At 38.4% G+C, this 18,698-nt stretch overlaps 1 protein-coding gene across 1 annotated transcript in view; it reads left to right on the forward strand.

The window, feature by feature from the left end:
* The window catches only part of Lekr1 (leucine, glutamate and lysine rich 1), a 167,492-nt gene that overhangs the window by 124,398 nt on the left and 24,396 nt on the right, over nucleotides 1-18,698 (forward strand). The window contains exon 10 of the mRNA XM_051199068.1: nucleotides 12,016-12,109. Within this exon, the coding sequence (XP_051055025.1) occupies nucleotides 12,016-12,109 (94 nt within the window). The remainder of the gene's footprint in view (nucleotides 1-12,015; nucleotides 12,110-18,698) is intronic.

Below are 18,698 nucleotides of genomic sequence, written 5' to 3' on the forward strand. Positions count from 1 at the left end.
GAAAATGTTGACTTAAGGGAATCTGGTGAGATTGCAGGGTAGAGGGCTACAGATAGCCAGCCATGGCTCCCTTGAGAAGCCTGCAGAAGAAAGGCAGCATGACCCAGCTTCGAAAGCCCTGCATTGGTGCAAGCTTGCACTAGTGTGGCCACTTGTGAATCATATCACCTCCATCATTTGCTCTCTGGTCTTCATTTCTTCTAACAATGAGAGTTGTGTGGTCATATTTCTAAGAAATGATAAGAACTATTGCATCCCCAGAGACAAGAGCAGGCACTCGGTATGTCTCTGCTAGCTGGTTGAGGATGGATTTCATCCTCCTCAAACCACTGATCACAGCATTTGAAACTGGGAAGCTCCTCCCAAATTTTCTAGGGCTTCTGGATTGCTGAAAATAAAATCTGGGAGTAAAATAGCTATGCAAGGTCCTGATGGTAATCTCCTTTACTTGATTTTTGTAAAACTCAAATTTATGGCTTCTTTGGTCTATGGCATTTCCCATAATCTTAAGACATCGATATATCTGGAACCAGTTTTGAAGAAGTCCAGTACCTATATGGATGGAACTTTAGCTTTTTGAGGCATTGGCTAAATGAATATAATTAATGTTTTTATCTTTCCTAATTCCTCTAGATCTCTAACAAACTGTAGTCAGGGTTGGTTGTTTAAGCTTGTTTCTGTACAAGATTGCTTTCTCTTATCACTGTATTGTAAGCTCAGTGTGCAAGCCCTTCCATGGGTATACTGCCTGATGTTTTCACTTAGGGTATCAGGATTAAACATCACAATATATATTATTCATTGCAAATTATATTCTAATCAAGGATAGTGAGCTCTTAGAACATCATGCAGAGGCATTTGCTCTTCTTTGACCCATGAAAGATTTCTCAGTGCTAGGAACAGGGGCTTAGCAAGAAATCAAAGAGGTAGAAAGGTCCTTGTTCTGGTAACTACAAATTCAAACAAAATTTCCTTCACAGTTGTAAATCCACAGTATAACAGTTTACTTAAAGCTCCCTGTATTTTGTGGGAATGTCCTAACAGATTTCACAATTCTTTGGAAAGTTAGTGAGGAACGATCACTTTGTTAGCCTTGTTTGAACCTGGTTGTGCTCTATTTCAGCTACCATAGCTACTAGACCTGAAGTTCTTGTCTAAGGAATAATGCTTTCTTTGTACATAAGGAGACTGAGTATGGAATGTATTCTACTTTTCGTGGTATCAAAATTGTGACTGTCTTGAGGGAGACTGGAAGTCAGATATCTCAGATATTTAGTACTGTATAAGTTGATGACATGACTGTTCCATGGTATGGGTAAGGATTTTATAGCCAGAGGCATCTGGAGGAGAGAGAAAGAACTAGCCTGAACATGACCAGCAAATTGGACCTGCCTGTGAGAGAAATAGAAACAGCAGAGAGAAGGGGGCTGCAGGAGAACATAGAAAAAGGAGAGTACGAGCAAGGGAGAGGGGTGGGGTAAGAGGGAGTCAGAGAGAGCATGGCCCACATAGCTTGGTTATAAGGAAATTGAGTAGCTGCAGGCAGGAAAACCTAAGAGCTCAGGGAGTGCAGTGGGGGGAGGGAGAAGCATGGACTTTGAAATATGCAACAGGTACTTGTGATACTGAGGGAGCCTGGAGGCCAGCAAGTGCTTCCGTATGCTAATAGACACTGCATATAGCCATCTGTCCCTTCTGCCCTTTGGAATTTGGAGAAATGGAGTTTCCTTTGGATTTGACAAGTACCAGCAGTTATAGCAGAGGTAACATCTAGTAACATCACAGACACCATCTAGAAATGCCCAAAGAAAAAACTTGGCTAAGAACTAAGTAAAGGGGCTGGAGAGATGGCTCTACAGTTAAGAACACTTCTGCTCTTTCAGAAGACCAGAATTCAGTCCCCAGTACTCATGTTGGGCAGCTCAAAATCACCTCGACACCTAGAACTCCAGCTCTAGGGCATCCTGTGCCTTTTTTATTTGTTTGTTTGTTTTTTGTTTTTTGGCCTCTGCAGGCACTTATACTCAAGTATACAAACCCACAAACAGACACACATAGATACACATAAATAAAAGTAAAATGAAAAAGTGAATCTAAAACAAGAAAAGAGTGAAATTGCACTAGATTGCCAGAACTCTGCTGTCTAGCCACTTCTAATGAACAGCCATGTCTATTCTATGATCCTGACCTTTTTGATAATCAGTGACATTTTAATTGAAGTGCTTCTTTATTTCTGTGGATGGCTTCTCATTCCTTGATCAAATTTACTATTATATGATTCTAGGGTTGTACCTAGTTGAATAATATGACTTAAGATTAGACCAGTATATTTGTATACTCTTGGGTTGATAACAAATAACTATATATTTAGTAGCTAAGGAAATATAAACATGTTATCTTACAGTCTGTCTTATCAGAAGTTCAAATGACTACCACAATTTAAAAAACAAGTTCTTCACAGAACTAGGAAGCGACTGACAAGACAAGGCATAGCTTGAGCAATACATTTGCAAAAGAATTACCTAGTAAAGAATTTGTTTCCAGAATACAAAAGGAATATTAGAAACTCAGTTATGAACACAAACAATCAACTATAAAGTGAGCAAAAGAGCTGTGCAGACATTTTACTAAACAAGGTCAGTTGGCATACAAAGAAATGTGACAGTCCATGCCTATGTATTTACCCAAGAGAAATGAAAGTAAACACCCATACAAGCATGCAAAGGTACAGTGGCTTCATTTGTAATAATCAAAGCCTGTGGAGTAATCTAAATATTCATCAGTAGATGAGTAGAGAACAAATCGTGAATGCATTTGTATAATTGGATACCACTCAGTATAAAAATAAATGGACTAATGATAACTTTAAAAAAGAACTATACACAATAAAGGTGCTAAAACAAACAAACAAACAAATAAAAAAAAAACCCACTCTATGGTTCCATGCCATAGAATCACTGGAAAGAGCAGAGGCTTACAAGGGAGTATTGTTGGGGATGGTTCAGCAATTAAAAGAGTGCTCCTGCTCTTGCAGAGAACCCAGGTTCAGTTTCCAGAATCCACATGGTAATTCAGAACCATCTATAAGTGCATTTCTAGGGGATCTTATGTCCTCTCCTGGCCTTCACAGTCACCAGACATGTACATGATACATGGGCATGTGTACAGACAAACATTCATATACATACAAATAAAATAAATCGAAGAGAGAGTGACATTACAAAGTTGTACAACCTTCCCCCAACAACTTTGGATCCAAGTAAGTTTTTAAAGAATTTTAAAGGCAGGGCCCTTTCCCCAACGGGACAAAGTATTTAATGCCCTTTCTAACAAGGTTGAGCTGAAGAATGAAATAGAAGCATATCCCATTCAGGGGGGAAGCAGAAGCAATGAACAAAAGTAGAGTAAGAAAACACTAGTGAGAGCTGGGCATTGGTGGTGCATGCCTTTAATCCCAGCACTTAGGAGGCAGAGGCAGGTGGATCTCTGTGAGTTCCAGGCCAGCCTGGGTCTACAGAGCTAATTCCAGGACAGGCTCCAAAGCAATACAGAGAAACCTTGTCTCAAAAATCAAAAGAAAAAAAGTGGGAGAAACCATTGCAGCTGAACTAAGAAATGTTCCCTAGTTCAGAGATTTCAGAGTTTGGAAGGGCTCTACCGGGCCAGGTGACTTACAGTTTGCCTCCACACCCAGTTCTTACCAGAATTGGCCACTTGACATTGAAGTCTGAAAGGAACTTTCAAATAGCTCTGTTTTGGTCATTTTTCTTTTCATCTACTGCAGAAGTCCCTCCTAAGGCAGGATCCTGAAACAACGCCAGTGGAGGTGAACAGCAGATGGCACATGCTGAGAGCAAAAAATAAACATTTGTATTGTGTGGCAGTCAAGTTTCAGGTGTAAGGCTTGGGGTAGTATTACAATAAAAAAGAGCAGCCAGCTGGAAAGTTGGGTACTTGAGTCATACTCACATTTATCTCAGCTGCAGTTAAAATTGAGGAGTTGTCAGCATGTAAATCAAATTAGAGGATGAGTCTGCAAGCCGTGTCCAGAAGGAACACCACAACCCACGCCTTTACTGTCCTCCCTCCCTGCCACCCTAACCTGCTCATTTGCTGCCTCGGCTTCAGCCTAAAGGTGGCCATGCCAGCAACCAGAGCCAGCTGTGTCTGCCTCATGCTCATAGACAACTTTCTTTCTTAATTCCCTGGACTTTAAACAGCACAGCTGCAGGGACCAATTTACTGGTCTCCGGGAACAGATGGCACTACTGTGTCCAGACAGAACGGTGACACCCTCTACTCAGGAGACTCACAAGCCCATTGGAGCACCTTGGTCTTGTTCTGGAATTCTCCTTATCCCACCCAGTCGTTCTCCTTTGTGCTCTGGCTTTATCAGTGATTATTTTCATGAGGTACTTAGTAGATATATAGAAGGACATCATTAACGGCCACTCAGTTCAGAACAAAGAAACTTCCTGTCAGTTTTGAAGTCCTTCATGCTTCTCCCCAACCTTGTGTGATAGTAATCTTCAACCTGAAATTTTGCTTCTCTGAAAACGGCAATACAAGGAATTCCTTCAAATTGATAAAGGTCTTCAAACCTAAAAACATCTGTTGTGCCCCTGCCTGCTACTCTGTAACTTTTACCTATTGTGCTTCTAGTCTTAAAATTGTTACTTTATATATAAGTTAGCTTAATAGAACTAGATCCATGGGGCGGACCTCGGGGATGGCACATGCTTATCGTGGAATCCTGAGTTTGATGGCCAGCATACACCCCAACCTCATTGTTCAGTTCCAACAATTTGTGCACAGTATGTAAAGCACCATCCATTTTTTCCATCTGTATTGTAACCTAAGGTGCACCACAATTTATCTGTGTCAGCTTTCTCTCAAGTTTTTGATATGCAGAAATTTCATTGTTGTTTAGTTCTAAGTGTATTTAGACACTAATGATAATCTTACTAATTATGATTTCTAGTTTGACCTATAGCTTATTCAGAAACATTTAAAATTTTTTCAAGTACATGGCGGTGTTTTATTTTGTGACTGATATTTCATATTATAGAATATAGACAGTATCTTATAAAGAATATAATTCAAGGTATGTTCATTTTTAAAAACTTAGCTGCCACATTAATAACACAAAATAAGTAGATGAAATCAAATTTGATAATGCAACCTAATATATCTGTAACACACCTTATCATTTAATGTGTAATCTTTTGCAAACAATGAATACAAGTTATGAAAGAGTATATAAAACCAGTTGTTTTTCTAGTTATTACTCTGTCATGGATTCTTATTGTTTTGTGTGTGTGTTAGATAAGTAAATAAAATATATTTAATAGTGAAAATATAAAATTCAATGTGATGATCCACAGCTTCTGTTCTCAGTAGTAGCTCCAACAGTAGAGAAGGTTCGTTGAGTTGTATAATCTTTGGCTGGGGCTGGTTAATTTTAGTCTGTGATTTTTTTTATTTGCTATTTTTTATAATGCTTAAAATAAAAATATCTAGACTTTAAAAATTATTGTAGGAATTTTAGATTATTGTTCTAAATGTTCAAATCTGACCTGTCTGTCACACAGCACATCTAAGTTTGGACTAGACATATTTAAGTATCTAGTAGCCTATGATATTAGACAGCGCAAGTTATAGTAAAACAGTTGCTTAAAATTTTTAAATTTGGCCAGGCAATGGGGGTGTCTGCCTTTAATCCCAGCATTTGGAAGGCAAAGGCAGGCAGATCTATGTGAGTTTGAGATAAGCCTGATCTACAGAGCAAATGCCAGGACAGCCAAAACTACATAGAGAAACCCTGTTTCAAAAACAAACAAAAAATTGAAATTTACTTTCTGGTCTAGTATGTAGTCAATTTCATATGAACTAGAAAATTATTACGTGTTTTTCTACAACCTGAGTACAAGGTCCTACATACTAGCCTCAACTTATCCTTATTATATGCATTCAGTCTTCTGTCTGTAGTCCTCAACTGTGCAGTATGCTTTCATGGTCATCTCTAGGGGTCATGCAATGATTTATTTCTAATGAGGGAGCTGTGTTCACTTTGGCCACAATGGTATGTATTTGACAATTTTGCTTTAGAGCTATGTCAATTTCTTTATTTTGAAGCTATTTTAAGTTGATGCATCTCAGTTTTAAGACACTCATAGTCAACTAAGAAAGATAATTACAGACCAATTTCCCTCATGAACATAGATGCAGAAATACTCAATAAAATACTGACAAACCAAATCCAAAAACACATCAGAAAAAAATCATCTACCATGACCAAATAAGATTCATCCCAGTGATGCAGGGATGGTTCAATATATGAAAATCTGTCAATGTGATCCACCATGTATACAAACTGAAAGAAAAAAAAAAAAACATGATCATTCTATTAGATGCTATTAAAAAAAAAACTTTCAACAAAATTCAACACTCCTTCATGGTAAAGGTCTTGGAGAGAATAGGGATACAAGGAACATACCTAAACATAATAAAGGCAATATACAGTAACCCCACAGCCAACATAAAACTAAATTGAGAGAAACTCAAATCGATCCCACTGAAATCAGGAACAAGACAAGGCTGTCCACTCTCTCCATATCTATTCAAAGTTCTGGGTAGAACAGTAAGACAACAGAAGGAGATCAAGCGGACACAAATTGGAAAAGAAGAAGTCAAACTCTGGCTATTTACTGATGATATGATAGTTTACATAAGTGACCCCAAACATTCTATCAGGGAACTACTACAACTGATAAACACTATCAGTAATGTAGCAGGATAAAAGATTAACTTAAAAATATCAGTGGCCCTCATATATATAGAAGATAAATGGGCTCAGAAAGAAATCAGAGAAACAGCACCCTTTACAATAGCCACAAATAACATAAAATATCTTGGGGGGTAACTCTAAACAAACAAGTAAAAGACCTATATAACAAGAACTTAAAGTCTTTAAAGAAAGAAATTAAAGAAGATATCAGAAAATAGAAAGATCTCCCATGCTCTGGGATAGGTAGGATTAACATAGTCAAAATGGCAATCTTGCCAAAAGTAATCTGCAGATTCAATACAATCCCCATCAAAATCCCAGAACAATTCTTCACAGACCTGGAAAGAACAATACTCAACTTCATATGGAAGAACAAAAAAAAAAAAAAAAAAAAAAAAAAAAAAAAACAAAAACAAAAAACCAAAACCAGGATAGCCAAAACAACCCTGTACAATAAAGGATCATCTGGGATTTCAAGCTCTATTACAGAGCTATAGTAATGAAAACAGCTTGGTGTTAGCATAAAAACAGGTGGACCAATCTCTAAGCACTTTGGCACAAATGGCTGGAGTTCACTCTTTGTAATTGCCACGTAGTATTCCAATGTGTTTTATTGCTAAGCTTTCTGTATCCACGTGATGGGCACTAGCTTCTTTCCTTTTCATGGCTATTGTTGCAGTGTGCATGGGAGTATAGATGTCTCTTTGACATACTGATCCCCCTCCTTGGATTTAAACCCAGCAGTGAGATTGCTGGACCATATGGTGGTTCTATTTTTAGTTTGTTTTTTTAAGGACTTTCCATCTTGTTCTTCAAAATGGCTACACTAATTTACATTCCCAACACCAGAAGAAAGGGCTCCCTTTTCTCCTTATCACCAGCATTTCTCATTCTATAATAGCCATCCTTACTGGGATACAGTAATAGCTCACATATACTTTGATTTGCATTTCCTGGTGACTAATAGGACTGAACATTCTTGCACACACCTGTTGTGGCACTTGCCTGTCTTCTTTTCAGACATGTTTACTGTACACTCTATCAGGTTGACTTTTGCCGTTATTTGAACTCCTTATACCTAGATATTCACTCCTTATCAGATGTGTGGTTACCTATACGGCTGCCCATGATGCATATTGCTACTTCATTCCAATGGCTGCTTCCTTTGCTCTGCAGAACTTTTATGCTTTGTCATAATCCCATTTGTCTAGGCTAGGCAGGGTATCTCTCCGTGTAGAATGGGCTCCATATAGAATTAGATCTTGGACCCACTGCCAGTGTCTTCATATATTGCCCCAGCCACACCATTGTCACCTATGTTCAGGGAGTTAAGGTCTTAAGTTAGGTCTTAAGCAGGTTTCCCATTTGCAGACCTGAGTCAGTGACCTGAGCTCAGATCAGCTGATTCTGTGGGTTTCCCCATTGTGGTCTTGACTCCTTTGATTGTACTCCAAGAGCTCAGTCCTTTGGTTAGTTGTGAATTTCTCCTTCTGCTTTCATCTGTTTCCGAAAGAGGGTTCTAGCTTATCTGAGGTTGTGGATTGTAGGCTGAGTATCTTTTGCTCTATGTCTGATATCTATTTATGAGTGAGTACACATAATACTTGTCTTCCTGGGTCTGGGTTACCGCACTCAGTTGCCTATACTGTGGATCCAGGTGCACAGTCCTTGCTCTGTTCCAATGGTTGTTATGTCTGTCTATCAGTTTCATGTTGTTTGATTATTAAAACTTTGCAGCTTATTTTGAAATTATTTAGCATAATTCCTTCTGCCTTTTCTCTTTCCTTATCTATTAAGGCTTTTGTATGTGTATACATGTGTGTGTGTTTTTACATATGTGTATGCATGGTGCACACATGCATGTGTGTCCTAGTGAACTTTAAAAGTTATTTTCCCTGGTTCTATGATATATATATACATATATCATATTATATATATATCATATTATATATATATATATAATAAATATATAGACAAATTTTGGTGACATGTACATTTGTATATTCTAATAGTACTGATTCATCCAATCAATAAATGCAGAATGTATTTCAATTTGTTGTGTTTTTCTTCCATTTTAAATTCTGTTTTGTGTAGTCTTCATCGTAAAGATTTTTCACCCTTTTGGTTAGATGTACTCCCATGCATTTTATTTTTCATAGTTATTGAAAAATGGGATAACTTCCTTGATTTCTAGTTTAGATAATTTGCTATTGGTATTTATCAACACTAACTTTTACATTTTGTTTCCTGCAACTTTGATAAATTTGTGTATTAATCCCCATAGGTGTTTGGTGGAGCCTGTGTTTTTCTCTGTGTAAGACCATGTCATCTGCAAATAGCGACAATTTGACATCCTCTTTTCCAGTTTAGAGGCTTTCATGTTTTTCCTTTGCTTGATTGTTCTGCCTGGGGCTTTCAGTGCTGTGTTGAATATAAGTGATGGTCTTGTTCTGCATATTAGGAGAGACACTTTCAGTTTTTTCCTGTGTGGTATGAGATTATATATTACCTTGTTATATTTGCCATTATTATGTTGAAATATATGTATATTCTTTCTATAGCTAACTTGTTGAATGTTAAATGTTTAATTTTATCAAGGCCATTTTTAATGAATTGAAGTGATACATGTTTTGTCTTTCATTTTGATGGTTTATTTTGCTTATTGATTTATATATGTTTAACTATTATGAATAAAATGATAATACTCTTTTTAATGTTTGATAATATTGTTGAGGATTTTTGTATCTGTGTTCATCAGAGTTATTAACCTATTAAAACCGAGGTGTTCTTGTATGATTGGGGTAACAACAGGATAAGGCTGGCACCATTGATGCATTTGGAGAGATTACCTCATATTGAATTCTTCTTTGTGGAATAGTTTAAGAAGACCCTGACATCAGTTCTCCTTAAATGTTTGATAGAACTCGGCAGTGCAAATGTCTTGTCCTGAACTTTTCTTTGGGAGACTATTTAATTTCATTACTTGCCATCAACCTCTTTGGCTTTCCTCAGTCATAGTAAAGTCTATGGGTTCAGGAAATTATCCATTTCTGTGATATCCATGGTAATGTCTCTCCCTCCCCACCCTTTCATGAGTTTAGGATTCACCATGTAGCCCTGGCTGTCCTCGAACTTGCTATGTAAACAAGGCCGGCCTCAACCTCATAGAAATCTATTTGCTTCTGCTGGGATTGAAAGAGCATGTTACCACATCTGACCATATCTTAATTTTTAAGCTTTTTAAAAATGTGTTCACGGAGTGGGGGTATGTGACTTAAGTCACTCTGGGGGAGCAGAAGCAGACACTGAATCCTGTGGAGCTGCAGTTGCAGGTGGTTGTGAGCCGCCTTCATGGATGCTGAGAGCCAACTCGGCCTCCATGTGAGGCCATGTGGTGCCAGTGTGAGCCGCCGAGGCAGCTCCAGTCCTCCCCTCTCCATACTTTGATCTTTGGTGTTTGCGTTGGTTTTGTTTTTTTTCAACTTGGCACAAGATCGGGTCAACTGGGAACTTCAATAGTAAAAAAAAAAAAAAAAAATGCCTCTGTGATATTGGCCTTTAATCAAGTCTGTGGGACATTTTCTTTCTTTCTTCTTTTTTCCCAACATAATATTTTTATTAATTATTTGGGTTTTTCACACAATGCACCCCAGTCACACTCATTTCCCATTCCTCCCAGGTCCACTCTCCCATTCTTGCAGTCCCCTCCACCTCCTCAAAAGAAAAATACACCAAATCCAATTGTGTTACCCATACACTCATTGAAGCATGGTCAAACTCCCAGTGGCCAGCCCCTAAAAGAAATTTGACCTTTAATGCCCTTCAAAAATAATAAGATTGATGACTACCTTATATGTCATCTAGAGCCTTCATCCAGTAGCTGATGGAAGCAGAAACAGACACCCACAGCGAAACATAAATAAACCCTTTACTTCCCAAGTTACTTTGGGTTATGGTCATCATAGCAATAGAAAGCAACCCTTTTTATTATTTATTTCATTTTCTTATAATCTAACATCTATTATCTTTCCTTCTAAGTTGGGGTTTGGTTTGTTAGTTCTCTGAGAGTTGTGTAATTAAGCTTCTCTGCTTTGTTCACAGTCATTGGTTATTGTAAACTTGCCTCTTGACCCTGGTTTTAATATGTGTGTCTCTACTCTTATTGGTGTCAAGAAAAATTTTATTCCTTAATCATTGGTTGTTCAAGAATAAGTTATTTAACATTCACTTGCTTGTATACTATTGAAATTTTTTGTACTGATTTCTAATTTTATTGTAATATGTTTGGAAAAAGATACTTGATCAATGGCTTCAGTGTAGTGAGACACACACACACACACACACACACACACACACACACACACCGCACCTGTAGCTCTGACCATGCCTGTTTGGGTAGGATTAGGTCTGGGGTTGGATCCAAGCTCGATCTCTTGGTTCCACTTGAGTGGCAGAGAGCAGCCTGTGTGGATCCTTGGAGCCTTCTGTTTCTTGTGTAAGTGCCTTCTCCCCGAATAAAATTATATTAACCTATAGTAAGCCTAGTCCAGTGAATCTTGATCAGCGTGTCCATACTTCAGGGCTCTTTAAAAATCTGTGTACATGGTGTGAGGTTCCTGTGTGTGTGTGAGAGAGAGAGAGAGAGAGAGAGAGAGAGAGAGAGAGAGAGAGAGAGAGAGGGTGCGTGCAAATGCATGCTTGTGTGCACATGCACATGCCATTGCACATATATGGAGGACAACTTCAAGTTTTGAACCTCGCCTTTCACCTTGCTTGAGACAGCATCCTCTATTCACCCCTGTGTACACTGGGCTAATAGGCTCTCTGGCTTCTGGGATTCTTGTCTCTGCTTTCCATCTTTCTGTAGGAGCTCTGATATTATAGAAGCATGCCAGCCTGTCTTGCTGCATGTGGCTCCAAACGCGGGTCTTCACACCTGTAATGGCAAGCACTTTACCTACTGAGCACCTCTTTGACCCTTGACTTCAGTATTTTAAAGAAATTGTTGAGGCTTGTCTTCTGGCCAGCTGCTCTTGAATGGCTGTGATGAATCCAGGGAAATGACAAGACAGAGGTGACTCCAGGATTTCAATCCAAATCAATATCTATGTTGTTAAAGAGCGTAAGCATATGATGTTGTGAAAGAATCGCCTCTGAGACAGGAACTGCAACTCTGGAGGATCATGAGGGCTGAGTCCCTACTCATCTATTGGGTTTGTGGTTTTCAGGGAATTGATGCTGGTTGCCCATCAGAAAAGCATCGAGCAGATGCAGGAGACCTTGAGACAGAAGCTGCTGAGTGATGATAGCTGGAGGGAGAAGGTAACACTGGCTCTCATCAGCACGTGCCTTGGAGTCTTGTTTACTTTAGAAACATTCTGTCCTTCTGCCAGAAGAATATTCCACATAGACTTCTTTGCTTCTCTGAATACCCAACCCAAATACACTTAAGATATATGCATTTTCCAGAATATTAGACAATGTGATAGGAAGTAAATAGGGAAAATGAAATGTAGATTTTGAAATCTTGTAATGGTAGGGTATTTCTTGGTTCTTATATGGAAAACTGTAATTTTAATCTTTAAATATTTACTTTTTTCCAGCTAGTGTCAGACTGAATTTTGTCATATTTGTTAAAGCATAGAGATACTAATAATTCTCACTTCTTTGCTCCTAAGATAAGAGAATGGAAAGGATTTAAAATGATTAGTTAGGAGTATTTGACCAGTTTGCTCTGGTAGGGTTAAATGAATAAACATTTCTCTTTCTACTACTAAGAACTATTTGCTCTCAGGGCATGAAAAATATACACCATGGTCTTTGGACTTGGCTATATTTTCCCAGGTTTCAACAATGAGCAACCTAAATACATCTAAATAGAGCAAGTCACCCTTTTTAAGCTTTCAGTCCCTGCTTTCTCGGCATGCACAGCCTACTCACAAAGGATTGGTGATTAGCCTCTCCCTGCCACTACCTCAGGGCTCTTCCTGACCCCTGGAACACCCTGGACTCTGAGCCTAAGCCTTTCTCTCCACCTTGCTCTCTCCTGTGTCTTGTACCCAGCACAGGCCTTCTCCCTCAGAATTTATCATTTGTTGCAACAGGGTGGCGCTAAGTGTGGAATCCAAGGCAGTGCACATGCACCCAGCCCCCAGTCCACTGTTTTCCTACAGTTGAAACTTTCTCCAGAACTGGAGCTTTCTACTGAAATTCACTCAGTGTGGCTGTGCTCCTTGTAGTTTGTTAGGTCACTATCAGATTCTTGTTTGGGGGACTGGATCCTATTACTTGCCACCTCAGCCACCTTCCAGCTATTGCCTCTACTTGGAGTCCCTCGCTGTGCCACCCAGCATATTGAAACCATTTATGTACTGTTAATACTCTGCTAGATTCTAAATTTGTCACTTCCCATTTCCAGTTTTGAGACATCTTCATCCAGCACTAGCCATGAACCAACACCTTCTCCCTTGCCCTTCGATGGTCAGATTATGACTATAAAATGACCATCTGGGTATGGTGTCACCCACCTGCTACCCCAGGATTAAGGCTGAGGCAGGAAGAAAATGACTCAGAGGCCAGCCTGGGCTGAAGAGTCCCCAGGTCAAGAAGAAAATTCCTGTTAAGTATACTTGTACATGATGGGAATAAAATTTGAAAGTATGGGCTGAAGTTGCTATGAATGCCCCAGTCTCACCTCACATAGCCAGCCTTTCTTGTAAAAGGCTCCCACTTCTAAGTCTTGATATTTGATGTACTTAATTGGATAGTCTGCTCTTGTTCATTTCCTGGGCCCTTATCATTTGAATGTTTAACTACTCAAAAAGATGATTTTCCTAGCATGTTCAGGGCCCTGGGTTCCATTCCAGCACCAGCAAAACTATCAGCCACACATTCAAACCAGGAGGCTTGTCCTTTAATGACAGATGTTAGAAAATTTTTGGCACTGTGGCAAAGGCCTAGAAAAGTAGCCTGCCTTAGCCACTGATGCTGAGATGAAAACAGCTCTCTGGAGAGCAGTTTGTGGATATTTATTGTGAGATTCTCTAACTGTCCCAGGTTTTGACTCAGAGATTGTTGGGATGGAGTTATCCTGGGTAGAGATATGGCAACCATTTTCTCCAACTCTGAGATCCTCCTCTTAGACTGATGGCATGAACATTCCTGCCTTTCTCTCAGAAGCTCTCCACATTCACAACCCACTGGGGTTTTTTAGGTCCATCCCCTTGGGAAGGGTCTTCATTCTATTTCTTATGCTCAGAGATCAAGCCAGTGCTAACATTTGACATTAAAAAAATAAATAAATAAATAAATCAGTGCTCTCGCTTTATTCAAAGTTAATCCAATGGTGAAAAGAGTCCTGTGTAATATTGTAAAAGTTCTTCTAAATGCTTGCTGTGTCTCCAATACATTATGTTTATCCCACAGATGTCCCCTGGCGTGTATAATTTCCTGTATTATAAATGGGTGTCTCGTTTTGTAGAGGGGGCATCACTTCTTAATAAATGTTACTGTTTAACCAGCAGGAAATCGTGCTCAGGCCAATAGAGCCGGAGGATAATCAGAATGTCTTGACAGTGTTAGCTATTAACACTATGAATAAAAAGTTCCCTAAAAGTCCTCTTATGAGCGAAGAGAATCACTAATATGACATTGTCATCTCTTTCTTGGGTCACTGTGCCTTTGCGTAGGAATGAAATGTTCTCTTTACAAACATATAATGCACAAATTAGAATAAACTTAATAACTTAAATGCTTTTAACATTTTTAAAAAGTAGATAGCAAATTGTGCCTGTGCTTAATTATTTTAGAGTATGTAAAAAAAACCAAAACACACATAATAGGATCAATAGTTGCTATGCAACAAAGAGGGCACATTCTCAAATAACTATTTACTGATTGTCTTGATTTTTTGTTTATTTTTAAGTATTGCTTGGAGATAAAGAAAGCAAATTAATGGGCACGATGAACCTTTAAAATTGGTTCCAAGTGCACAATATATTGTTACTATTCATTTAAATTTTTGTGATGTAGAACCCTCTTGCAGCCTGAATAATTATATAACCAATTCATACCACTTTTTTTAGTATAACAGACAAATTCCAACCAAATATTTTCTTAGTTATCGTTAGCTTATTGTAGTCTAGAAACATTTTGGAGATACACTGATGACCTCATTTTTAGTACATAGACCTTTTGAAAACAAACAAAACCTTGGCTAGAGTAATCAGATTGACAGTGAAATGCAGAGAAGTAGACTTCACTTCAAGAAATAATAAACTCCTAATTTGCCAGGTTGATGGTTCATATCTAATCCCAGCACAGAGGAAGCAGAGACAGGAGAATATTTGTGAATTTGAGGCTAGCATGGTCTACACAGAAGAGTTGCAGGCTACCCAGGACTACATAGTGAGACTGTCTCAACAAACATACAAACAAAAGAAAAATAGTAAATTACAAATTAGAAGGACCCTCACTCTTTTCCAGTAGAATGTTCAAATGTCCAAATGATACCTAATATGTTGACAGTGATGAGGTTATTTGTAGGATGTCATTTTTAATTGTAAATAATAAACATATGGTTAAATATTGAAGGCATAGCTTAATTTTGAATTAATAAGCATTTTAGATCTAGAATCATTTGCAAGGAATGTCTATTAAAAACCACCAATCCAGATACTGAAATAATCCCATTATTAAAGTACTTGCTGAAGACCAGGCTTTGTGCTGAATTCTGTTTATAAATGTATTTTAACTTGTATGACATCACCACTCCAGTTTTACAGATGAAAAATAAACAGGACTCAGAGTAATGTGTCAAGACTATAGAGCAAGGAAGTGAGCTACTCTAACTTCAGCCTCCAGTATCTAAATGCAAAGTCCAAGACTTCTACGTTTCACCAGGGTACAGTCACAATGACCAGATTCACTCTTCCACCTGAATAACCCCCCCCCCCCCGGAGTAAAAAACAAACAGCAGTGGTTTCAAGACACCTGACAGTGATAGGACCTGTGAGTGGGTAGCTTAGTCCCTTGAAAATCTGCAGTCTGTGACACAGGAGACTGGGGAAACAGGCTGGGCTTGGTAGGTCTTTGAATTGAGGAATTACAGAGATGAAAGTAGAAACTGTTCTCAAAATAGTGTTTACATAAGAGCGTTCCAAAGAGGTTGTCAGCCTAGCCTTTAATGGCCCAGCCATTTCTCCAACCCATGTTCCAAAGGGGAAGGATACAGGTGATCTAGGAAGTCACTTTAGTGTGTGAGTGGTCAACATGTACAACACAGGAAACTGTAGCCCGGAAAGGCCAGTCTAGGAGAACTAAAGAATCAAGCACTTGCATATAGCCAGGTGTTAACCTGTTTTCAACAGACAGACTAGAAAACGTGTACACAGGACACTAAAAAGGCTTTTCCATAATTAGCCCTAAATGAAAATGATGACCTAATTCTGATGATCTAAAATAAGCTGATTCTTTTGTTTGTTTTGTTTTATTTTTTGAGACAGGGTTTCTTTGTGTAGCTTTGGCTGTCTTGGAACTAGCTCCATAGATCAGGCTGGCATTGAGCTCACAGTTACACCTACCTCTGCACCCAAGTGTTGGGATTAAAGGTGCTAGCTGCTACTGGTTGGCTAAAATACTCTACTGTATCCTAGAATAGGTAGCACACACATCAATAGAAATACCAGCATATTCAGATTCTAGAAGACAAACAAATCTAAGCACAAGCATATATCACAATGTCTGCTGTCTAATTCATAATTTCCACACACAGAAATAACCAGAAGAATAGAACTCATAATGAAAAGAAAAATCAGTGAATAAAAACTGACCCAGAGGGGTCTGTGAGTTGGCCCAGTTTCCTAGAGGACACAGATTCAGTTCCCAGCACCCATACGATAGTTCACAGATGTCTGTAACTCCAAACCAGGAGGATTATGCCCTCTCCTGGCACTACACATGCATGATGCATACATGCCCATAAAATAAAAATAAATATTTTAAATGATTCAGAAAGATACAGATGTTAAGATTAGAAGATAAGGGCATTAAAACAGTTGGAGTGAGTGCTTGCCATATGTCCAAGAGGTAAAGGAAATTTCCATTGCGTTAAGTTTAGCCATATAAGCAATAAACAAGATGTAAATGGAAAAAATGCAGTGCAGACAAGAGTACGTTGAACCAGCTGAAAATTAGACACTCCATAAGAAAGGTCCAGTGCACCTGAAAACACAGCAAGTAGAACAGCTTTTTGATTAAAACATGATTTTCTGTTAAAGTCTCTAAAAGTGAGCTAAACTCAAGTGTCCTAACATCTGCAATTAGGATTCTTGAAGATCAGAGAAGGGGAGACAGAACATTTGTAGTTTGGTTATTATTGACTTAATGCTAATATCCACATATAAGCGAATAGATATCATATTTGTCTTTCTGAGTCTGGGATATCTAACTCGGGATGGTTTTGTTTTTTGGTTTTTGTTTTGTTCTGTTTTTTCTAGTTCCATCTATTTACCTGCAAATTTCATTTTTTTTTTTTTAACAGCTGAAGTACTCCATTGTGTAAATGTATCTCATTTTCTCCATCCATTCGTCAGTTGAGGGGCATCTAGGTTGCTTCCAGGTTCTGGCTATCACAAATAATGCTGCTATGAATATAGTTGAACCGATGTCCTTGTTGCATCTATGGCATTTTTGAGTATATGCCTAAGAGTGTAATTGTTGGACAAGTTTCCGTTCCTACCAGCAATAGATGAGTGTTCCTTTTATTCCACATCCTTGCCAGCATGAACTGTCACTTTTTCTATTGATCTTAGCCATCCTGACAAGTACAGTGTGTAGTTTGATTTGCATGTTCTTGCCAAGTAAAGATGATGAACATTTTTTAGCCATTTGAGTTTCCTCTGTTGAGAATTCTGTTTAGATCTATTTAGACCATTTTTTTAAATTTGTTTTCTTGGTAACTAGTTTTTTTTTGTTATTTATATATTTTGGATATTAAACCACTATTAGATAATAATTAGAAAAAAAAAACTCCCATTCTGTAGGAGTCCAATTTGTTTGACAGTGTTCTTTGCCGTACAGAAGCTTGTCATTTTCAATGGGGTTCCAATTATTAATTGTTGATCTGAATGCCTGTGCTACTAGTGTTCTGTTTAGAAAATCTTCAAGGTTATGGGTCAGTATGTTTGGTTATGTTGAGGTCTTTGATCCATTAGGAGTTGAGTTTTGTGCAGGGTGATAAGTATGGATCTATTTGGATTCTTCTACATGCAGCTGCCCAGTTAGACCAGCACAATTTGTTGAAGATCCTGGCCTTTTCCCAGTATTTGTATCTAGCTTAGTGGTGGTTTGAAAGAAAATGGCCTCCAAAGGGAGTGGTGTAAGGAGTAGGTTTTTCCTGCCGCTGGTCCCACCGCCACGCCAGCCCCAAATAAAACACAGAGACTCTGTATTTAATACAACGCTGTTGGCCAGTTACTAGGTTCTTATCGGCTAGCTCTGTCTTAATTATTAACCCACTTCTATTAATCTAAGTATTTCCACGTGGTCTCATCTTACCGGAGAATAGGGAGACGGCATTCTGCTCTCTCCGTCTTCCATCTTGACTCCTCCTTACTCCTTCCTCGAATCCTCCTTGTCTCCTAGTCCCACCTATCTTGCTTTCCTATTGGCCAACAGTGCTTTATTTATTAACCAGTATGAGAAACATATTTATAGAATGACATCTCCCATCATCTCCTCTTTTCTGTCTAAATAAAAGGAAGGGTTTTAACCTTAACAAAGCAAAATATATAACACAATACTTATCAAGTAAGAATCACAGTTAACAATATTTAGTTCATTAACATTTAGCAAGATTTGAAGAAAATGTTCCTATCCTATCTTTGTGTGTCTAAAGTCTATGTAACTTATC

Source organism: Phodopus roborovskii, unplaced genomic scaffold (genome assembly GCF_943737965.1).
Source record: "Phodopus roborovskii unplaced genomic scaffold, PHOROB, whole genome shotgun sequence".
NCBI lineage: Eukaryota > Metazoa > Chordata > Mammalia > Rodentia > Cricetidae > Phodopus > Phodopus roborovskii.